The sequence below is a fragment of the Pseudoliparis swirei genome, chromosome 13 (genome assembly GCF_029220125.1).
Source record: "Pseudoliparis swirei isolate HS2019 ecotype Mariana Trench chromosome 13, NWPU_hadal_v1, whole genome shotgun sequence".
In the NCBI taxonomy this organism is placed as follows: Eukaryota; Metazoa; Chordata; class Actinopteri; order Perciformes; family Liparidae; genus Pseudoliparis; species Pseudoliparis swirei.
Window position 1 is genome coordinate 13950314 of NC_079400.1, and position 23980 is coordinate 13974293.

Genomic DNA, 23980 nt, shown 5'->3' on the forward strand with positions numbered 1-23980 from the left:
CAGTGTGGTGCGTTTGTTTTTTCTATTAACAGTAATGGAATAAAATATTCATAAACCAGGAAAGTATTTATATTATGCTGCAGTGTTTCCCCTAGGTTTACAGCTTCAGGGGGGCGGGACTAGTGCCGCTGCTAGCCATGTTCGTGCCCTAAGCTTATCTCCTTCACGATGCCCCCCCTGAGATAGGAAAGGGACCCACGGCGAGCGGCGTCGACGGGGAGACGGGGGATGGGGGGGTGCTCGTGGGCCGATGCGCGCAGACACGTCGGCATCGGAGCTCTGCGGCGCGCGAGACGACGAGCCAAGAAGTATTAACGCGACACGTAGAGACAGAAATGACATGCTGCTGGTTAGATACGATCAATAACAGACGTTTAGTTTTATAAAAGAACAAAGACGTCTTTAAGAAAAGGACCTTAAATTACTTCTGCTGTAATCTGGCGCTATAGAGAAAATTACAGGGTGGCGAGCCGCCACCCTGATAGAATGGTAGGGGAAACACTGTGCTTGGAGTGAGCCCTTCATAGTGAGCGGGTCCCTTGTTTCCACAGTAGCCCAGGAAGGACAAACCAAACGCTGGCTCTGGAGAGTGTTTTTTTTTTAGGTGCTTGTGAAACTTGTAATGTGAGCCACCGGCCGCTGACTCCCTGAAGTGGTACGGAACCACTGTCTGATGAACTAATGCGGTCTAATCCAACAGTCCTGTCCTCCATCCTCCTGTCATGATGAAGCTTCTCATGTTCAGCTCTTCAAGCTGAGCGAGGTGTTTTCAGTTGGCTACAGAAGTGATAAAGAATGTTAGAAACACCTCTCGGTGTTGGAGTCCAGCGGTTGACGTAACAGCTGGACTAAATCCAGCGAGGGAATGTGGAGGTGACGTGAACTCTCCTCCATGTGGACGAGGAGAGGCGGGAACATGTCGGCAGCCACTTGTTGTATTTGTGCGGTGCTCTCCAGAAGCTCCGCGGTGGAGCGGGGCCGCGCTGCCAGCGGAGCTGAGGTTGTGTGAGGACATGCTGCTATTTTTAGGCTTGTGAGCAACGGAGGATGTTCAGGCACACGTGTGTCTACGGTACCTGTCTCTTTAAGACCAGGCACGTGAACGTCACTGCAGCAGCCCGAACTAAGTCCTCAAAACTGACCGTGGAGTTCAATGAACTCTCGATAAAAACAGAACATTGTGACCTTCACGCAGGGAGCGTTTTGATTGGTCAGCATTAGTTTGAGCTGGGCGTGTCACATGGCTTTTAACTGTTGAGGCGTGGACATTAAACTGCTCTTCATAGTAATGTCTGCACGTCTCTCTACATGGGCTGACCTACGTCTGTTTGTGAACCCTCCAGAGTCATTACACGCGAGCCCAAGCCAACAGCCCCCGCCCCATCATGACCTCATCGGGCCCCAACCCCAAGGGTTCCCAGGGGATGCTGGCCTCTCAGCAGCAGAGCCAATCGCAGCAAAGCCAGCAGCCCGCCAGCCAATCGCACCACTCGCCCGGCAGCGGCGGGCGGGAGCAGAGGGAGCAGCGCAACTCTCGCTCGTCCAGGAGGAAAGGATCGGACAGCAGCGTCCCGGAGGAGGACAAGGACCGGAGAGAGGAGCCCACAGCGAGAGGTGAGTCCTCCTTAAATAGGTACTGTAGTCAAGAGACAACCTGCTGCATTAACAAATGAACGTATCGTTTGAATTATTAATACAAGCATATTATTTATCTCTATAATGCCGCAGTAGACTCCAGCGAGCTGTCTCGAGCTCGTCATCGGCTCGTTTAAGCGATTGTAAAAATGACAGATTGAAGATGAGAGGCCACTCGTCTCCCCGTGGTGGAGTTCTGCAGATACTAACCGCATCCTTAAACCAGACAGCAGCGGCTCATACATCGTTGTACGTGTTAAGAATGGCGGCAAAATTAGCGTTGTCTTTACAAGCTACCACCACGGTGTAGTCACTGTTTCATCGACCTGGAGCCAGAGGCAATCGAAACCTCCTTTTGAATCCAGCACCTTTAACTGAGGGCATCTGGACTCCTCCCACCACCTTCCACATCACCAAGATGGAAGCTGAGTGTGACCCGTTTGTTTTCTTCCGTTTGTCCAGACTCCAAGTCAAAGGCCAAACAGGCGGTGAACAAACGCAGGAAGGGAGAGGAAGATGAGAAGAAGGCGGGACTAAAGAGGCTAAAGACGGACATGACCTCTGACCTGTCGGAGAGCAGCGACTCGGAAAACCCGCACAACAAGAGGACCGCCCACTCCTCCTGCTCCTCCTCCTCCTCCTCCTCGTCCTCGTCGTCCTCGTCCTCTTCCTCTTCCTCCTCCTCAGAGGCCAACTCTGAGAACGAGCTGAAGTCTCGTACCAGCGATGTGAAACAAAGCGCCGTTTCGAAAAAGGAGGAGGAGAAGGAGCTGCCACCGCACCCGCCGCCGCAGGGCACCAAAATAAACGATTCCTCCTCTCTCATTGGCCGCCTGTCCCCGTGGGCGGAGCTTCAGGGAGCGGAAGACGGCAAGAAGGCCGTGGTCAAGGAAACGGGCAAAATGTCAACCAAGCAGGAAGAGGAGCTGGTGGCGGTGACGCAGATCACCCAGTCTCCACGGCAACAGGCGCCTCAGATGTCCGAGGCGGTCCAGGCCGGCGGCGTGGAGAGCAGCAAGAGCGCCGTGAAAGGTACCGGCAGCTGTCACTCATGTGCCGATCGCCAGGAAGCTTCGTGTTCTTATCGTGTTTAATATGGTTGTTTTTTTCTTTGAAGTCTCTTCTCAATCTCAGACGCCATCGCTGTCCGTCGCCGCCGGCAGCAGAGGCGCGTTGGACATCGCGGACGAGGCCCAGGCCACGGTGCACCAGGAGAGCTCCGAGGCCGTGTCGGCGCTGCTCGCCTCGCAGAACGCCGAGTCCACGGCCCTCTCCCCTTACCTCGCTCTCAACCCCTCCCCCGTTTCTTCGCCGCCCGTCCCGCCGTCTCCCTCGCCATCAGAAGTAGGCCGCAGGACGGACATTGAGCCGCAGGGCATCCTGGGAGGTGGCATAACGGCAGCCAGGAGCAACAAGATCGAGTTTTCCCCCTCTGAGGTCATCAGGTGAGAACAGAAGGCTTCAAGTAGGGTTTGAGGGCACTGTCCCGGGAATCATGGGAATTTGATTTGTTTTTAGGGTACGACTTAACTGTAAATCTGCGTAGGCCTAAACATGCTGCAGGTCCGTAACCCGGTCTCCCTCCTATGTTTAAAGCACAGTTGCTTATTTTAACTTCTGTGGTGATGCAAATAACCACTTCCTGTTGTTAGCTCTCCCTTCCTTAGTGAGAGCGCGAGGGAACGTTTCCTCGACATCGATAGTGAAACATCGTAGATCGGTTTCCGTGTACACACGTGTGTGAACAACATCTTCTACTGTGCTTTTTGTTTTTTTAGGCCCGTCACATCGATGGTTGAAAATGTGGTGTTGGTGGAGAAGGAGAAACCGGTCCTTCCTCATCATTTCCATCATCATCAGCAGCTCGCACAACAACAACAACAACAACACTACACGTCCATCCACCCCGGCATGAGGAGCCCGTCTCTGTCTGAGGAGACGAGGAAACACCCTCCGCAGCCAGCGCCCCCCCACAAGATGAAAACCATCCTCCACCCTGAACCGGTCCGATCCAGAATGAGCCCCAGCCCCTCTCAGCTCGACACACTGAAACAGAAACCGCAGCACCCCAACAACTCTCAGAGCCATCCCTACCCCAACACACATCCAGCTGACCTTCTCAAGGTGAAGCCCCACCCGGGCCTGCTGGACATCTCCAAACCCAAACCCAACACCTCCCCAGAGGTCTCTAAGCATAAAATACAGAGGTACCACGACACCTCCCCGCCTCCGATAGGCCGCTTGGCGGCCAAAATAGAAACGCCAGAACCCCCGCGGTCCTGTTTCAAGCCGGTGGCGCCGCGGTCGGAGTCGGGTGGAGTCGCTTTGAGCTGCAGCACCAAGAGCCCTCTGATCATCGATAAGAACGAGACCTTTACGGTCTACAGGGACCCGGCGCTGGTCCGCTCAGACGCTGAGAACTCCGTCTCCGTGTCCTCCAACCACGTGGCGGCCTATCTCCACCCCCACCTGCACACCCTTCACTCCCCCTCCCCTCACTCCCCCTGCCTCACCACTGCGTCCCACCCGCACGCCGCCTCCCACCTCCTCGCCCCGCCTCACACCTCCGCCCTACCTCACCCGCACCTGTTGCCCCCCGGGGTGCTCCCGTCGATGGCTCCTCCCGCGGCGTCCCTCCTTGGGGGCCACCCCCGGCTCGACTCCCCCAGCGGGCTGGGCCACCTCGCTCTGCCTCACCAGCAGCAGTTCCTCCAGGTCTGAGTCCATATCGACACGCAGCTCCTCCAATCAGGACACGTCTGTTTGCAACATTATTTACACCCAATATGTGTCTGTGCTTTCAGGCTCAGGGCCCCCCTCCACCCTCTCTACTGGCCCAGGCTCATGGCGGGGCAGCAGGCCTGGGTCTTTACCCCATCCTGTGGCAGTACCCCAACGGAACGCCCACCTCTTACCCCCCAGGGCTCAACCTGCCCCCCACGGCCAAGTGGGTGCACCCTGAAAACCCTGTCAGCGTGAATTCAGAGGGCTCGCTCAGGAGGGTAGGTGTATGTGTGTGTGTGTGTGTTTTGGGGTGATTGTGCAGAAACAGACAGGCTGTGTGGCTGACTGTCATCAAACGGGAAACGGGCTCTGACGAGGGAGCAGCAATTCATTTTATTATTTTTTTTGTTAAACAAATTTAAACATACATAACTATATTAAAACCAAATAGACTTTTATTTGACTTTGATTTGCACGTAGGGCCTCGAGCTGTGACTCTCTGAAGAACCAGGTTGTGTCCTGACATAACACCGTCACTACAGTTCTCAGCTCAGAGGCCCTTTGCCCTCATCGGGTCACCTCATCATGACTGTCCTCCATGTTATGCTCCACACAATCAACAGAAAATCATTGTTGGGAACATCACACCATCATAAAAATGTGAATAACGATGTACAAACCATCACGTTTTCTGTGGGTTTCACGTCTTGGTTGTTTTTGTGCTTGGTGCAGAACACAGGCAGCCCGTGGCTGCACCCGGCCGCCGGCAGCGCCGGGGACGCCATGGGTTTGCTGAGCCATGTTCCCGTCCGGCCGGCAAGTGCCGACCCCCACCGACCCCCGATCAAGATGAGCGCTCACGCCAGCCCCCCGCTGTCGAAGGCCGGCATGAACGCACATAAAGAGTGAGTAGAAAGCCCAGGACCGTGTGAGGTGGTGATTGAAGGTTCCTTTAGTTCATAGATATACTCCATCTAAGATCTGATCTCCTTGAAATGAAGTGTGTTAGGTTAAGGGTAGTTTATCCAGCTCTGCCCCAGGCGCTCTCTTTTCCTTAAAGCTGTGAAAAAGCACTCCGGAGCAACAAAGATGGGGCACACAGTTGTGGTTCTCTACTTATGAACAGCTCGATGTGCTCAGAGAGCAGCTTGAGAGCTACGTTAGCCCTGAGAAGCAGACGGGCGATGCCGGGACGAAGGGAAGTGGAACTAATCCAATATGAGACAGAATGCTGTTCATCCGGCAGCCTGCGCTCCCCCTATGCAACCACCAGCCACTATTTAGACAACAGTGAATACACAAAGCATCACAAACTCATTAGCCTGGAGTTGTGTCACTGAAGATCTGCTGAGCAGACTGCATGAAGCCCTACCTGAACCTGTTCTGACTCGTCCGTGTGCAGAGACATGGAGAAGAAAGGCTTCGTGGACCCGATCAGGACGTTGACGCTGGCCCAGCTGAAGCAGGAGCAGACGGACCGGAGTCGAACCCCCACGGGGAAAGACGTCCACCGCCACCGCCTCTACCTCGACCCACACTGCAAGGCCCGCATGGCGAATGCACAGGTACACCGCTGCACCTCGGCTCTATAGGCGGCACGGCTGTTGACACGGACAGCGGTGTAACACAACAGGCTCGGCTGTTATTACATAACGGACAACGGAGGTCGCGTTGACTTACACGTTGCGTTCAAGCTCTACTTAGGCAACAGTAAACGATAAGGCTATCATGATGTGTTCAAATGTAATCTTGTAAAACTTAAAGAAACCCATCTGTCTGAAGATGTCTTCACAGCAATATAAACTAGATGTTAGAAATGGAATTATGAGCCGTTTAATTTCCTAACACCGGCTGTGTGTAGTGCTGCAATCTGTATGTCAGAACATTAAAAAAACCTCCCTAACCGTGTTTGTATTTTCTTAAACAGGACGCCGTTCAAGCGGCGGACCGAGTAAGTAAATACAAAGAGGAGAATCGGCAAATCCTGAAGGAGAGCATCGAGGTCGCTCCCTTCACCGCTAAGATCCAGCGCTCCGGTGAGCCCGGGATGGACCGGGACCGAGAGCGGTGCAGGGAAGCAGCCTTCCCCATCCGCTTACCGGCGCTCGCCTCCCCGAGCCCCAAAGCCGGCCACATCCATCCCCACATCATCCAATCAGAAAAGAGCAACTACTTCACCACGCTGTCCAACAGCGTGGTGAACGAGCCTCCGAGGCTCTACCCGTCCAAGGAGCTCAGCTCGTACTACGAGAAAGTGTCCGGCGGAGCTCCGGGGGTCGTGACCAGCGTCGGGGCCGCCGTACCCAGCCAGGGAGCTCTGTCCCTGGGCAGCTACGGCTCCAAAGCCTCCCTCTCCAAGCCCCCTCCCCTCATCAAGCACCAGCCGGAGGGAGGAGAGGGCTTAGCCGGGAAGATCACGGAGCAGCTCAGCCAGCAGGTGGCGCTAGTGCAACACCAGCTCCACACGGGCGGGATAGAGCGGATAGAACGCCGCAGCCCCGTCATAGCTCCTTCCTCCTCTACATCCTCGTCTACAGCACACAACCATCACCACCACCAACAACAACAACAACATCAACAACAGCAACAACAACATCAACAGCAGCAACAACAACATCATCATCCACAACAGCAGCAACAACAACAACAGCAACATCAACAACAGCAGCAGCAACAACAGCAGCAACAGCAGCAACAACAGCAACAGCAGCAACAACAACATCAACAGCAGCAACAACAACAGCAACATCAACAACAACAGCAACATCAACAGCAACAACAACAGCAGCAGCAGCATCACCAGCTCAGGGTAATGCCATCTCTCCACCGAGCGCCCGTCTTCCATCCGCCCACACAGCATGCACTGGACCGCAAAGAGGCTGCAGAGCGGGAGAAGGAGAGGGAGAGAGAAAGAGAGCGAGAGAGAGCCGGTTACGGCGGGCGCCTGTCCCCGCCCACCCTCACGCCCATCCAGCCCGTCAGCTTGGCGGCAGCCGGTAGCAAATCCTCGGCAGAGCAGCAGAAGCCGCCCACGCTGCTGCCGGAGCTCAGGGACGTCAAAGGCCACGGGAACGCCGCCACCATCACCTCCGTCGCCTCGGCCATCGGCGGCGAAATCGTGACTTCGTCCGCAGACGCGTGGAGGCACGGAGAGATGATTCACGACCGGGCGGCGATGACCAGAGGCAAGCCCCAATCCGCCATGGCGTCCGTCATCGTGCGTCCGTCGTCGTCCCTCAAGTACGACAGTCTTGTTGGTTTTCATAAGTCTGGGGCGGTGATCACGAAGGAGCTCCCCCAGGCGAGGTTCTACCCGGCCACGCTTCAGGGGGAGGGGCTCCGGCTCGGGGAGAGTGTGAGAGAAGTTGTCGCCGGCAGGGTGATCCAACCCAACTTGAACTTCGACGACATGTGTATCCAGTACAAACACGCCACTATGCGCGGCATGCAGGGAGCCATGGCGGCCGGGATCACCAACTCTGTGTGCAGGACCGCCATTTCAGCCGCATCAGCATTTGGCCTCCAGAGCATCAGCGGGGCGGCCATCCCCGAGCTGGGCTACTCTATCTCAGCCCATAAAACAGGCCTTTGCGGCCGCATGCCGAGCCACTCGGGAGAGTACCAGGAGGGGCTCGGCTCACGCACCACATCTCCAGGGGGGTCTCTGCCACCCCCGAGTCCAGCGGGGACGCCCCAGCCCAGTCAAAGCCTCACCCCGACACCCAGCTCCATCTCTGGCTGCAGTCAGCCCTACTCCTCCTCCTTCGTCCACCTGAAGAAGCACAAAGCTGCGTTGGCTGCAGCTCAGTCCAGGAGCAACTTCTTCACCGCGGCCACGTTCGTCGCTACCGGGAACTGCTTCCTGCCGGTGGACTCGGTCGACAAAACTCCCGTCCGCAACTCGCCCCCTCCGCCCTCCTCCAGCCAAGCTTCCTCGTCGTCCCCGGTCGACGGCAGCTCGGCCGGCGGGACCACGACCACGGGGAAGTCCAGCCCGCTGCCCAACGGCCAGCCCTCGACCAGCAGCGGGCAGCCCAGCAACTACCACAAGCTGAAGAAAGCCTGGTTAACCCGGCACTCGGAGGAGGACCGGAACACCACGGCCACCGCCAGCTCCACCAGTATCAAACCAGAGAAACCGCCCAGCACCACCAGCACCAGCACCAGTAACGCCGCGGCCATGTCAGACATGATCAAACCCTGCACGGTCAATCTCAGCGCCTCCACCTCCAGCAGCGAGGTGGAGCTGAGCAAAGACTGCAAAGCGGAGCGGGAGAGGCAGCTGGAGGAGAAGGTGGGAGGAGCCGCCGGGGAAGGAGGAGAGGAGGAGAGGAGAGCGGCTCCCTCGTCACGGCGAGGGAGCAAGCGGTCCTACGAGTCCGCCTCGGAGAGCGGGGGAGACGACTCCGACGGCAGCGAGAGCAAGATGGAGGGCCGAGCCAAGCGGCAGCCCAAACCCACCTACAAGAAGAAGCAGAACGACATGGCCCGGAGGAGAGGGGACAACGACAAGGACGAAGACGAGCTGAAGCCCAACGGCATCTTCAGGTCGGCCCGCGAGAAGACCAAGCTCAAACTGGCCAGCAGCAGTAAGTCACACTCCTGTGTGTGTGTGTGTGTGTGTGTCTCTTGTCTGTGTGTGTATATCTGTATATGTCTGTGTCTGTCTGTGTGTGTGTTTGTGTATGTGTCTGTGTTTGTGTGTCTGTATCTGTCTGTGTGTCTGTCTGTGTGTGTGTTTGTGTCTGGCTGTGTGTGTCTTTGTGTCTGTGTGTGTGTGTGTCTGTGTGTGTGTGTCTATGTGTGTGTGTATATGTATGTATGTCTGTGTGTGTTTGTGTGTCTGTGTGTTTGTGTGTCTGTGTGTGTCTGTGTGTGTTTACGGTGTGACAGTGTGGTTAATAGAAGGTGTATGGGGGCTTTGATAAACACACAGTAAAGAATTATTTCTCAGAGGAAGAATTTCTGGACTTGAAATGAACCCGATGTGAAAGCAGTGCTCGTGGGCTGGCGGTGTGTATTTCACCTCTTCCACCTGACCGCGCTGACTCGAGTGGAGGGCGGTTTGCCGCGTCCCGTTACTGGCGATGAGACGTGACTAATCGGGGCTCCTCTCCCCAGACGGGATCCCGCGCTCCGTGCTGAAGGACTGGAGGAAGGTGAAGAAGCTGAAGCAGACGGGGGAGTCGTTCCTGCAGGACGACTCGTGCACTGAGATCGGGCCCAACCTGCAGAAGTGTCGGGAGTGCAGGATGGTGCGCAGCAAGAAGGGGGAGGAGCCTACGCATTCCCCCGTCTTCTGCCGCTTCTACTACTTCAGACGGTAACGTGACTTTTTTTTCTGTGCACCCGACGACACTTCCTAATGCACCCTTCACCCCCACATACATGGTCCCCAAAGGATCCTGTGGGATCATGACCCCCCACACACACACACACACGCACACACGCACACACGCGTGGCGATGCTTCGTACCCTAGATGCAGATTACTCTGAAGCGTGCAGGTTTAGAGGAAGGACGACCTGTTTCTATCAAAAACCCAACGCATAGATTATTCATCATACGGCTTGTGCACTATGTGCTGTGTTCTCTCAAACACACACACACACCCACCCACATACACACACACGAGTAGGATAAGCAGCAGCTGCAGTCTCGGGTCTAACAGGGTAAATCTGCCAAAGAGGATTTTCTGCTCTATAATCTTTTCCTCTCTGCAGAAACTGCTGCTGCAATCTCCCCCACACACACACACTCACACACACACCCCGCTTTCTTCTCTGCATCCGCACTTCTAACTATCGGTCTCCCTCTCACCTCCTCCCTGTCTGAGCCATAAAGATTCACCTGAGCTGACTGGGTCGTTCAGGGACAGCACAGACCGTGGGAGTAAATCATTGCCCTCCTGTTTGAAAACATGGAGCTGTATAGTTATGAGGAGTACATATGTATAGATAATATATATGTACACGTCTTTATATACGCTCGCCATAGGAGTACGCTTTATTACAAACGATGTGGAAATACACAGATACATCAGGATGGAGAGCGTTGCTGAGTTTAGCTGCTCCTGCTTCTTCATGTCGTACTTTGCTCGTCACTGTAACCCGTCTCCTCCCGTCCAGGCTGTCCTACAGTAAGAACGGAGTTCTCCGGATGGACGGCTTCTCCAACCCGGACCAGTTTGACGACGAAGCCCTGTCCCTGTGGGTCCCCGGGCTGCTGGAGGAGAGCCATCTGGACCACAGCACCGCCAAGTACATCCTCAGCTTCATCGGAGACAAGTTTTGTCAGATGGTTGTGACCGAGAACAACGCCGCCACCTGGGTGAAGAAGGATGGTGAGCAGTCGAGTCACAGCGGCTCACACTCGGATTGGATAACCCGACCACCTAAACCTAATGGATCCCGTCTCGTGTGCTTTGCAGCCAAGCTGGCGTGGAAGCGCGCGGTGAGGGGCGTGAGGGAGATGTGCGACGCCTGTGAGGCGACGCTCTTCAACATCCACTGGGTCTGCCAGAAATGTGGCTTCGTGGTCTGCTTGGACTGCTACAAGGCCAAGGAGAGGAGGAGCTCCAAAGGTGTGTGTGTGTGTGTGTGTGTGTGTGTGTGTGTGTGTGTGTGTGTGTGTGTGTGTGTGTGAGCTAACCTCTCGTATAACAGGGAGTCACTGCTCGAGCGTGTCAGGTCGTCCTGACCCCTCTGGCTCTTCTTGTCCTCTTGTTTATAGATATAGGTATATATATATATTTATAGATATGTCTTGTTGTAGGTGTCACGGTGTGTAGCATCTCGGGGATCAATTGACAGAAATACAATAATAATATAACAGAATCACAAATTACAAATATGAATACAGCAAATCTCAACCTGACCCTGAAAGCTCCCTGACAAACACTTGTCCCTGACTTGTTTGTGGAGTCATCCAACTACCACAAATAACATGAACCAGTACAATGTACTGCAGAACCTTTCCTGAGTAACTCTGTTTCGGTTGTCATGGTAACCGTGGTGGTTCTCTCTCTCTCTGTCCAGATAAAGAACTCTACGGCTGGCTGAAGTGTGTGAAAGGCCAACCGCACGACCACAAGCACCTGATGCCCACGCAGATCATCCCGGGCACAGGTACGGCCCAACAACGTCGGCCACGCCCGACCGCATCACGATCCATCTCCATGAAGCTTATTTTTATTTTTATGATATCATTACATTCTGCTGCATCTTTTTGTTCCCAGTGCTGACTGAGTTGGTGACGTCCATGCACTCTCTGAGAGAGAAACACAACATCAGACCCAACTGTGCCTGCAGCAGCAAGCAGAACCTCCTCAAACTGCCAGCCACCAACGGAGTCTCACAGGTACTGACATGACAAATGACGTCATAATGTGATTATACGCGCCTCTAAGTGCTCTTTGTTTGCTTTAAGTAAAGTTAAAAAAAACATTAAATATATTCAAGAACAACAAACCTACCCTCTTCCAACCGTGACCACTTGGTTATGAATATTTAGGACTGTTTATAACTATTAAACCGTGTTATAAGCAAGTTGGAGGTTGGAGTCATACGTGTTGCCGGGTAGACTTTCTTTGAAGGCGGAGTCAGTCTGAGCTTGTGAGTGACCCTCGCCCCCCCCCCCCCCCCCCCCGCTAGGTGCTGCAGAACGTCCTGAATCTCAGCAACAAGCTGTCTCTGCTGAAGGCCGAGCCGGGCTCTCTGCAGAACTTCGACCAAGGCGGCACGAAGGTGGAGACTAACGGGGGCGGCGGCGGGGGGAGCAACCCGGGCAGCGACGCAGGAAGTGCCCCCGTCACGCCGCCCGAGTCCCAGTCGCCGCTGCACTTCCTGGCAGACCTGGCCGATCAGAAGTCCAGGGAGGAGAAGAAAGGTGAGGGGGGGGGGAGGAGCCACTTGATCCACTTCCTGTCGCACGCTTCACCTCCAGATGTCGGTAACCTCCGGTTTCCCTCACAGAGAACAAGCTGGTGCTGCTGGGTAAATCGGTGAAGGAGGACAAGGTGGGGGCGAGCCTGGAGGCCCTGCAGCAGAGCAAAACCACGTCGCTGGTGGCCAACAGCACGGAGCAGGGCTCCACCCTCAGAGACCTGCTCACCACCACCGCCGGGAAGCTGAAGCTGGGCTCCACCGACGCCGGCATCGCTTTTGCACCCGTCTACTCCGCCGTGTCACAGGCACGTCCCCGAGGAGGAGGAGGAGGAGAAGGGGGGGGGAGGAGGAGGAGGAGGAGGAGGAGGAGGAGGAGGGGGAGGAGGAGAGGCTAGGCAACGAGTGTCAGTAGAATACTTTCTGTTGAAATGTTTTAAATGTTGTCGTTCCTCTCTATCTACAGACGGGGAAAGGCGGGAGGACCATGCCCAACATCCTTGACGACATCATCGCGTCCGTCGTGGAGAACAAGATCCCCGCCGGCCGCCAGAGCATCACCACCAAGCTGTCCATCAAGCACGAGCCCGTCACCCTGAGCAACAGCATCCTGCCCGCCGCCGCCATCGCCGAGGACGCCAAACCAGACCGGAAGAAGCTGGCGCACGTTACTGCGGCAGCGCCCGAGGAATCGACCAATCAGTATCCAGATGTTCCCCACTGCTGGCTGAACAACCGACGGCTGCTGTGGCTCAAAGACCACCGCAACCAGGACAACTGGAGGCTGTTCAGAGAGTGCTGGAGACAAGGACAGGTACACGGCGGCGGCGGCAGTCATGGTAACCGTGCTGCGTTAGAGGTCCCGAGTGATAACAATGTGTGTGTGTGTGTGTGTGTGTGTGTGTGTCCAGCCCGTGTTGGTGTCGGGGATCCATAAGCGGCTCAACGGCGCCCTGTGGAAAGCCGACTCCTTCAACCAGGAGTTTGCAGACCACCAGGGAGACCTCCTGAACTGTAAAGACCAGGTGGTGTCCAACTCCGGCATCAAGGACTTCTGGGATGGGTTTGAGGACATCACCAGTGAGTAGACGGCTAAAGATGATGTCGCCACAAGCCAGGGCTCAGTGACTCACTAACGTCTTCTCACCTGTTCAGAGCGGCCAAAGTCCAAGGATGGCGAGCCGATGGTCTACAGGCTGAAGGACTGGCCGTCTGGGGAGGAGTTCATGGCCCTCATGCCCTCCAGGTAACAATCCCTGGAACCCCTCCCCCATGTTGGAGCTCAGCGGGCTGCAGTGGCAACGTCCACTTCCACCTGCCCTGTTCTCCCTCCATACCGGAGCAATGGAAGTTGTATAAAAGTCGTTTTGACACAAAAACATGACAAAACAGGGCGAAAGAAAAGCAAAGTGACCCTTGACCCCTCAAGCTGATGAATCTTCAGCTTTCCAAAAACGCCAACGTCTAGTTTGCTTCGTAACATTTGCTGATGATGTTAATGCATTGTGAGTGTGAGCCGTCTGAAAGAGGTGTTCACTTCTCTTTCTCTCTGTTTCTCTCTGTTTCTCTGCAGGTACGATGACCTGATGAAGAACCTGCCGCTGCCAGAGTACTCTGATCCAGAAGGAAACCTCAACCTGGCCTCCCACCTGCCATCTTTCTTTGTGCGTCCCGATCTGGGGCCCAGACTGTGCTGCGCCTATGGTACGGACCGACACGCGCGCACACACACACACACACAGACACACACTCATCTGCATGGGTGGACTCCATCGCCTCAGAGCTCAGGAGATGATGATGACTGTAAAACCAACAGCCATCTGGACCCGGGGTTGACCCGTCACATGACCCCTCTGCCCAGTTACACCTCACATTCATGAGTAGTTCAGGAGGACTTGATGGGCTCACCACAGAGTTCACGTCCAGGTCCAGGACTTGTTCTAGAAGCTCTCTCGGCCCTTCTTCTTTACATGGAGCCCTCTTCTGCTTCCCTGCAGGTGTCGCTGCGTCTCAGGACCAGGACTTCGGGACCGCCAACCTCCACGTGGAAGTCTCGGATGTGGTCTCCATTCTGGTCTACGTGGGAGTGGCTAAAGGCAACGGAGTGCTGTCCAAAACTGGTAAGGGTTCCTCGAGTCCGCTTCGGGGCCGACTGGCGGACCGGGGGGCCTGAACAGATCAACAACGAGATGAAGGAATGAAGAACGGTGTCATGGGGACTGCTGCATCATGGGAAGTCAACGCTGAACATTAAATGTGGGCCTCCCCCTCTCTTGTGTGTGTGTGTGTGTGTGTGTGTGTGTGTGTGTGTGTTCAGGAGTGCTGAAGCGTCTGGAGGAGGAGGATCTGGATGAGGGGGTCCGCAGGAGGCTCAAGGACTCCAGCGAGACCCCGGGGGCTCTGTGGCACATCTACCTCAACCAAGACATGGACACGGTCCGGGAGTTCCTGCACAAGGTCAGAACCCCAAAGAACCAACGGCTGTTTTCAAAATGCACGTGTAGTGAAGTCCAGCTCACCCCTCCCCCCCTCCCCTCCCTCCTCACCTAGCAGGGAGCGGACGCCATGCTGGACCAGGACCCAATCAGAGAGCAGGGCTCGTACCTGAGCAGGAAGCAGCGGCAGCGGCTGCTGGATGAGCACGGGGTCCAGGGCTGGACCGTGGTCCAGTTCCTGGGGGACTCTGTGCTCATACCAGCGGGGGCCATGCACCAGGTGTGTGGAACACTGAGGAGCCTTTAAAATGAGATGCACTTATTGAACAGGAGAAACATCTGGATTCAGCTCAGCCTTGTTCTGAATCTCTGGTTTAAATGATGCTTCATCTCTTTTAGTCTCTTTACATATGAATGAAAGCCGTTGATGCTCCTCACACACGTCATCACGTTCAGTGTTTCACATTCATGACTTGTGTTTTGGGATGTTTCACACAAACTCAAAGATGAAGCTCAAGGAGAGTCCCACGGGTCAGTGACTCTCTCTCCTCTCTTTCTCTCCTCTCTCTCTCTCCTCTCTCTCCCTCCTCTCTTTCTCTCTCTCTCTCTCTCCTCTCTCTCTCCCTCCTCTCTCCTCTCTCCTCTCTCTCCTCTCTCTCTCTCTCCTCTCTCCCTCTCTCTCTCTCCTCTCTCCCCTCTCCTCTCTCTCTCTCCTCTCTCTCTCTCTCTCTCTCTCTCTCCTCTCCTCTCTCCTCTCCTCTCTCTCTCCCTCCTCTCTCCTCTCTCTCTCTCCTCTCTCTCTCTCTCTCTCCCTCCTCTCTCTCTCTCTCTCCCTCCGTCAGGTCCAGAACCTCCACAGCTGCGTCCAGGTGATCAATGACTTTGTGTCTCCGGAGCACGTGGCCAACTCCTTCCAGCTGACCCAGGAGCTGCGGCCCAGCAGAGAGGAGGTGAACTACGAGGACAAGCTGCAGGTGACCCGCCGCCATCCAGCATGACATCATAGATACATCAAAGAGACGTTTACGCTTTAGAGGAGGTGCCTCTTAAAGGGGAAGAGCAGGTGTTGAGAAGTGGGCTGTATGAGCTACTTCTCCATGTGTAGACCACTGTGACAACTCTTCCTCCTCCTCCTCCTCCTCCTCAGGTGAAGAACATTCTGTACCACTGTGTGAAGGAGGCGGTGAACGCCCTGAAGAGGAGCGGCCCTGAGGAAGACGAGCATGAAGAGAACTCATGACCCCCCCTGAGCCTCGTCCGCGCCTTCCAGAGCCGAGCCGGTCACGTGACCCGCGGGGCGCACCCACACCACGTGGCCTCCGGGTGGCCACGCCCCAAACCTTCAGTGCCAAGAGGAGGAGACGAGACCGGATCAAACCTCACCCGCCACGCGCCTCCTCCGCGTCTCGCGCGGGGAGGCCAGCGGGATTCTGGGAAACTGAGGTTAGGAAGCCTTTTACAAAGCCACTATGCTGGAGTGACGTGGCACCACGAGCCACCGCCGGAGCTCGTTAGTGTGACTGTTGCCGTTTCCATGGAGACTCAGGCTGTCCTGTCGGATGAAGTTCACAGGTCGGAGGGCGGCGCCGACGGAGCCGACCGGACGCCTCGGAGAGGAGACGCATCACCAGCAAGCAGCCGGATCCAAACCCTCAACCTCAGCTGTTAGAAACACAATAGAGAGCAAAAAATAAAGACTATTAGAGAGGAAAAAATAAAGATTATTAGAGGGGAAAAAATAAAATGCAAAACATAAATCTCAGATGTTTCGAGCGAGCTCGTCTGTTGTTCCGTCGTCTGTCGTCTGTGTCCTTTTGTTCCTTCTCGTTCTATCCGTCTGTCGCTGTTGATTCGTTCTTCTTTTGTTTTGTTTACCTCTGTGAAGATGTATTTATTTTATAGCTGTATGATTACGCAATGTTAACGAGACAAAAAAAGCATTCATGTAAATGTGACTTGTACAGTTTTTATTTCTGTTTTGTTTCTTCAGTTTATGATTTTCAGTTGTAATACGGCTCTACTGTGATGGAGGACACACACACACACACTCACACGCACACACACTCACACACACACCAGCTAATGCCTGTAACTTTGGGAAATGTTGATGCTCTACAGTCCTCATGCCATAAATACGATTTTTTAAATGAACTGCCAAACTATTGTAAAGACTGTGTAAAGTTGTTTTATGTAAAGAACAAAATGAGACACTTCAGCATTTTATGGGGCGGAAAAAGTATTTGCAGTAAAATGGAGACATTTACAGAAAAGATGTAATTTATTTAAGAAAAGAATGACTTGTCCTGTTTGTTTAGTTCAGATTTACTATGGTGAACTTTTGAAGTTAAATGATCAATGAAAATGTTTACTATAATATGTAAATATATACATATATATATACATTCACTGAAGTATTTTTTTAAAACATAGCTTGCTTCAATTTCAAATTTTAAAGTGCAAGTGTTACATGCTTTGTACATTGAAGTTCAAAAGGGTTTTACATTTTCCATTAAAATGGATTTATCAAACGTTTGTTGCTGTATTAATGAAAATGGAGAAGAAGGCACGAGAGACGGGCCTCACCACGGCTTTACACAATCTTTGGTATTTCATGACCACACAGCTAATTAACGAAAACCTTTTTGCCTCATGGTTGCAAAAAATCCTCAAATCATAACCACAGCAAGAGAAAACCAAAGATGTTTCCTGTTGCACAGTCAGAAACTGTATTTCCTGGGCATATCATCATTTTGTTTTGTCCCATATCAAATGTAAGCACACATACTGTAAATACATCAAAAAAGACAAATGTTGTGCATCACATCAAAATAAATGTATTTTGAGCTATAACTTTTGTTTCAGGTTCACTAAACAAAGCGATTAAATATGAAAATCTATCCAGCTCATGATTTAATAACAAGAAAATCTGAATACAGGCAACGCTCAGTCATGAATAATAGTTAAAACTAAATAGGAGCACTTGGTAAAAAGGTGAATATGTATATATATATATATATATATAAATATTTAATATATTTATATAATATATATATAAATAATATAAATATAATATATTTATATAATATATATATGTTATATTTAAATATATAATATATTTATATAATATATATTTATATTATATATATATATACATATATAATATATTTAAATAATATATATAGATATATAATATATTTATATAATATATATATATATACAGTGGCGGGCCGTGCATTTACTACCTAGGCCTTCAATGCCGTCTTACTACAGCTGAACAACCTAATGTAAGATTAGTTCACCATGTATTTATGTATGTACATGTGTATATATCAGAGAACCCCCCCACCCCCCGGTGCTTGAGCCTGCTCTATCCCCCCCACCCCCCCACCCATCAGTGCTTGAGCCTGCTCTATCCCCCCCAGTCTACGAGTATCCAGGGTACACATCCTGGTTACCATATTCTGCTCCCCAGGACTCTCCCAGATCCTCAAGTAGACCTCTGAACAGTGCTTGAGTCTGCTCTCTATTTACGCACTCTGGATCAAAGCTCCGTGACGTCACTTTAGCTTATAGCGAGTAGCGACGTCACAGCACAGAACCAGAACGCTGCGTTGTGAGAGCCAATCAGCGCTGAGCTGCTCCGCTGTTGGATCTAATTGGCTGTTGCTGCTCTCGTGATGCTGGATGCGGAAGTCATTCACACCGGGGCGCTAGATGTTGCGACGTGTGCGGCATTTCCACAAGAAGTATAACGTAGACAAATTGGTTAATTATTCCGTGGCGGATGGCGGAACATATTTTTCCACGGAGCAAAGTAACGGAGATAAGCCACGCAACCCTCAAATATTCTGATGATGTTTTAATGACGTGGTTCAATTAAGTACTCGCTCTCTTAAACTTTACATATTGAAAGAAATAATGTGTTGTGTTTGTGCGTGTGATTTTGTGTGGTGAATGTAAACTCAGCTGTCATAACAAGCAGCAGGAGTGCACCGTGTTAACCTCTTGGTATACTGCATGCTCAACACATCAGAGCATTGTTTATTAAGGCTTCCCACATAGCATTTATCTCTTTATTTGCAGGCCTAGGAAAAGGACCCTCTCAAAAAAATGTCCAAACAGTACTTTGAACAAGTAAGATGTATTCTAAAGAATTTAACATAAAGACAGGACATTTGTGCAAAAGAATTAGGCATGTTTTTGTAAATGAGAGTAGAGTTATTAAAACACATTTAAATTCTTTAAGGTAGCAAAGATGCCTCGTAAAAGACCTTTGCCAGGCCAGATTGCAGGGTACAACATGGGTACAACGCCAAATTAATTCAAATTTCCTGATATTTGAGCCACCAACGTGTGTGGCTGCGTGCGCGGCAACATTTTGGTCACCCCCGACAAAATCTCACTCCAAGGTTTTTTGAAAAGTTGGCAGCTCTGTGTTTAGGCCAGCAGAGAAGGCCTTGCTGGCCCTGACGGCCCACCACTGTATATATAAAATAAAGACGAATCGACATGCTCTGCATTGGATGTGTTGAGGTGAGTTGCACCGCGTGGTTGTCGCCACTAGGTGGTGGTGTTGCGCCATGTTACTTGTGTTCGCTGTGAAGACGTGACCTTTCCACACGCCAGGAGAATCAAATGAACTTGAAATAAAAGAAACATGTTTGGTGGTGAAGTTGCAGTGATTGACAGCCAGTACAGCCAATCAGAGCAGCCTCCTCCAGCCCATCATCTTTTACATCGTTACGTTTTGAGTAAAACTCCAAATCCGAGACTACAGAGGCTACTGGTCCTGAGCAGGTTTTGGGGGGTGAAATAAGATAACGTTGGTCACGTGGGTGCCGATATATTAACGGCAGAAGGCTATGCATAAAACCTGACAACCGGACCGTATATTGTCTTCCCCTGGAGTCGTGAAGCTCACCGGGAAGACACTCGAGGTGATTTCACAGGTGTGACCGTGAGGCCCCACCCGCTCCATGAGGGAGGCCGTGCTCCCCGGTGTGTGACTTCGCTAAACACTAAACACCTGGCGGTCCGGTAAATAGCTCCACTAGATAAGGTGAAGCTCTACTTTATAACCGTGGTAGCGGGGAACACGGCTCGCGCCCGTCACGACCCCGCGCTCGCGAGCCCGAGAGGTGTTTTACTTCTGGTTTGCGGACAGTTCCGTGCATTCGTTTCACGTGCACACGCCTGGTGTCAATGTGCACGACTCCAGGCCCAATGCCAGTGTTTCCCCTGAACCCCCAAGGACGTAATGACGTCACCGCTGTTACGCGGTGGAGTGAGAGAGAAGAGGTTAGACTAGTAACGTGATGCAATACTTTACATATCAATCATAATATCTAAACATCATTCATTTCACTGCTGCTTCTGACTGCGAGTAGCTGCCTCTGACGTCATTTAGCCCAGTGTCACTGGTGTGTATACGCGTGCTCGTGCGTGTGTGCGCGTGCGTGTGTGTGAGAGCGACAGGAGCCGGTGCTGACGGGACTAAAGCTGGATCAGCTCCCATTCATACTTCCAGAGCTGGAAACACACAGATTATCCTCCTGCTCCCCATGATATGAGCTGAAACACTGTGTGTGTGTGTGTGTGTGTGTGTGTGTGTGTGTGTGTGTGTGTGTGTGTGTGTGTGTGTGTGTGTGTGTGTGTGTGTGTGTGGGCGTGCGTGTGCGTATGAGTGTGTGTGTGCGTGTGTCAGGTTAACTGGAGTACACTGAGGCAGAAGTTCACCAGTGAGTTCAGACAGAGGTCACTCTCTCTCTCTCTCTCTTTGTTTCTCTCTCTCTTGTCCACAGTTTTTCTCTCTCTCCTTTGCTGTCTCAGTGTCTCTCTATTATTCTTGACCTTTTTACCTCTCTGTGTTAATGGTTATTTAACAGAATTCATTATTCGCTGACTGCCTGTTTTCAAACCACAACAACTCAGGTGTGTGTCTGTGTGTGTCTGTGTGTGTGTGTGTGTGTGTGTGTGTGTGTGTGTGTGTGTGTGTGTGTGTGTGTGTGTGTGTGTGTGTGTGTGTGTGTATGTGCAGCCTCTCTGTCAAAGTACAGCTAGAGGAAGTGTTTTCAGGGTTCAGCCATAGGTTACTTGCAATACAATTCCACACACACCACACACACACACACACACACACACACTGTATACTGTATGGCAGTCACTGATATTTGGTCAGTATTTTAAACTGGACCTCTGCTATGACAATATCATGAGTTTGTTGACTGGTGACTCCCAAAATAGATGCCCTCACTGTGTGTGTGTGTGTGTGTGTGTGTGTGTTTAAGTGTAGATATGTGTGTGTGTGTGTCTCTGGTTGCAATAGTCAGTGTGTGTGTGTGTGTGTGTAGGTTTGTGTATATGTGACAAAATGTGAGTGTGTGTCTTTGTTTGCTACGGTCAGTGTGTGTGTGCGTGTGAGTGTGTGTTTGTGTTTGTGTGTGTGCGTGTGTGTGTAAACAGGAGCTGCTCTTCAAAGTAAGACGAGGTGTCATAAATCTCCGTGGCGACAGCAGGCAGCTTCCCGCTGCTCCTCCCCGTCTGAGGCCCTGAACCAGTGGCCCCGGGACCAGGACCAGGAGCCCCTCATGTAACACCACTATGGCCCCGGGATCAGAAGCCAGGAGACCCTCATGTAGACCACTATGGCCCCGGGACCAGGACCAGGAGCCCCATGTAACACCACTGTGGCCCTGGGACCAGGACCAGGAGCCCCATGTAACACCACTGTGGCCCGGGGACCAGAAGCCAGGAGCCGCTCATGTAGACCACTGACGTACTATTTACTCAATTCAGTTTAGTTCAATTCAGTTTATTTGTATAGCCCAATTTCACAAATTACAAATTTGTCTCGGAGTGCTTTACAATCTGTACACATAGACATCCCTGTCCCAAAACCTCGCATCGGATCAGGGAAAACTCCCAAATAACCCTTCAGGGGGAAAAAAAGGGAAGAAACCTTCAGGAGAGCAACAGAGGAGGATCCCTCTCCAGGATGGACAGAACAATAGATGTCATGTGTACAGAAGGACAGATTTAGAGTTTAAATACATTCAATGAATATGACAGAGTGTATGAATAGTTCATAGTAGGCATATTAACTCACTGTTTACTTACTATTTACTCATTATTTACTCACTATTTACTCACTGTTTACTTACTATTTACTCACTATTTACTTACTATTTACTCATTATTTACTCACTGTTTACTTACTATTTACTTAATGTTTACTTACTATTTACTCACTGTTTACTCACTATTTACTCACTGTTTACTTACTATTTACTCACTGTTTACTCACTATTTACTCATTATTTACTCACTGTTTACTTACTATTTACTCACTATTTACTCACTGTTTACTTACTATTTACTCACTATTTACTCACTATTTACTTACTATTTACTCATTATTTACTCACTATTTACACACTATTTTCTCATTATTTACTCACTGTTTACTCACTGTTTACTTACTATTTACTCACTGTTTACTTACTATTTACTCATTATTTACTCACTATTTACTCACTATTTACTCACTGTTTACTTACTATTTACTCATTATTTACACACTATTTACTCATTATTTACTCACTGTTTACTTACTATTTACTCACTATTTACTCACTGTTTACTTACTATTTACTCACTATTTACTCATTATTTACTCACTATTTACTCACTGTTTACTTATTATTTTCTCACTATTTACTCATTATTTACTCACTATTTACTCATTATTTACTCACTATTTACTTACTGTTTACTTACTATTTACTCACTGTTTACTCACTATTTACTCACTGTTTACTTACTATTTACTCACTGTTTACTCACTATTTACTCACTGTTTACTTACTATTTACTCATTATTTACTCACTATTTACTTATTATTTACTCACTATTTACTCACTATTTACTTATTATTTACTCACTATTTACTCACTATTCACTCACTATTTACTCACTGTTTATTTACTATTTACTCACTATTTACTTACTGTTTACTTACTATTTACTCACTATTTACTCACTGTTTACTTACTATTTACTCACTATTTACTCACTGTTTACTCACTATTTACTCACTATTTACTTATTATTTACTCACTATTTACTCACTATTTACTTATTATTTACTCACTATTTACTCACTATTTACTCACTGTTTACTTCCTATTTTCTCATTATTTACTCACTGTTTACTTACTATTTACTCACTGTTTACTTACTATTTACTCACTATTTACTCATTATTTACTCACTATTTACTTATTATTTACTCACTATTTACTCATTATTTACTCACTGTTTATTTACTATTCACTCACTATTTACTCACTGTTTATTTACTATTTACTCACTATTTACTCACTATTTACTTACTGTTTACTTACTATTTACTCACTATTTACTCACTGTTTACTTACTATTTACTCACTGTTTACTCACTATTTACTCACTATTTACTCACTATTTACTGATTATTTACTCACTATTTACTCACTATGTACTTATTATTTACTCACTATTTACTCACTGTTTACTTATTATTTTCTCATTATTTACTCACTGTTTACTTACTATTTACTCACTGTTTACTCACTATTTATAATGTCACAGTTGTCGCAACTGGTGGCGACAACTGTGACATATATATATATACATATATATATATATTTTTTTTTTTCTTCCCCTCTGTTTTTCTTCTTAGACTGTTGGAACCAGTAATGACCATATTTGGATGTGAGGGAGGAGCTGAAGTGCGGTACCGTTAGCAGCTAACGGTAGCTCGGTAACCAAAGGTCACATTCACATTTGGGATGCAAAGGCTGAACACCACGAGAAATGTCTCTCAGTAGAACCGGATGCTGAACAAAGCTCCGCCCCCTCAATTATTATACATTTAAAACAACTCTCCCTCCATACAGTTAAATAAACGGGTAACTTAGCTAAAGAGACCAAAGTTCTGTTCACTACGAGGCTGTGAAGATGTTTTTCACCCTGGAGGTCGCTGCTCGGCGGCTCCCCAAAATGCTGACTCCTACACTACCCATGATGCATTTCACGTTGTTGAATGTGATCAAAATAACCTTCACACTGCACACGGTTGTTAGTGTGAGAGAACCCCGATGACATCATCATGAACCCACTGAAGACATCAGGGTGAGCAGAACCATCAGAGGCCAATGGACCTTCTCCTCCTTCCTCTGCTGCCAGGTTCCTGAGGCTCCGAGAGGAGTTCAACATGCCGCAGATGCTCCACCCTCCCTCCCTCCCTCCCTCCCGGAGAGACAC

At 50.4% G+C, this 23980-nt stretch overlaps 1 protein-coding gene across 2 annotated transcripts in view; it reads left to right on the forward strand.

The window, feature by feature from the left end:
- jmjd1cb (jumonji domain containing 1Cb) overlaps window positions 1-17208 on the forward strand; it is an 89322-nt gene extending 72114 nt beyond the window's left edge. Inside the window, exons 8-31 of one of the 2 annotated variants that reach the window (XM_056430106.1) lie at window positions 1344-1614; window positions 2098-2667; window positions 2753-3080; window positions 3414-4350; window positions 4440-4637; window positions 5092-5264; window positions 5762-5924; window positions 6287-8948; window positions 9481-9682; window positions 10487-10701; window positions 10789-10941; window positions 11396-11485; window positions 11596-11717; window positions 12011-12245; window positions 12332-12549; window positions 12708-13055; window positions 13153-13321; window positions 13397-13487; window positions 13815-13945; window positions 14239-14361; window positions 14559-14698; window positions 14792-14956; window positions 15519-15650; window positions 15824-17208. In XM_056430106.1, the coding sequence (XP_056286081.1) occupies window positions 1344-1614; window positions 2098-2667; window positions 2753-3080; window positions 3414-4350; window positions 4440-4637; window positions 5092-5264; window positions 5762-5924; window positions 6287-8948; window positions 9481-9682; window positions 10487-10701; window positions 10789-10941; window positions 11396-11485; window positions 11596-11717; window positions 12011-12245; window positions 12332-12549; window positions 12708-13055; window positions 13153-13321; window positions 13397-13487; window positions 13815-13945; window positions 14239-14361; window positions 14559-14698; window positions 14792-14956; window positions 15519-15650; window positions 15824-15916 (7929 nt within the window). In that variant the 3' untranslated portion in view covers window positions 15917-17208. The remainder of the gene's footprint in view (window positions 1-1343; window positions 1615-2097; window positions 2668-2752; window positions 3081-3413; window positions 4351-4439; window positions 4638-5091; window positions 5265-5761; window positions 5925-6286; window positions 8949-9480; window positions 9683-10486; window positions 10702-10788; window positions 10942-11395; window positions 11486-11595; window positions 11718-12010; window positions 12246-12331; window positions 12550-12707; window positions 13056-13152; window positions 13322-13396; window positions 13488-13814; window positions 13946-14238; window positions 14362-14558; window positions 14699-14791; window positions 14957-15518; window positions 15651-15823) is intronic. The other variant, XM_056430107.1, reaches the window with a different exon arrangement.
- Window positions 17209-23980: the final 6772 nt, after the last annotated feature.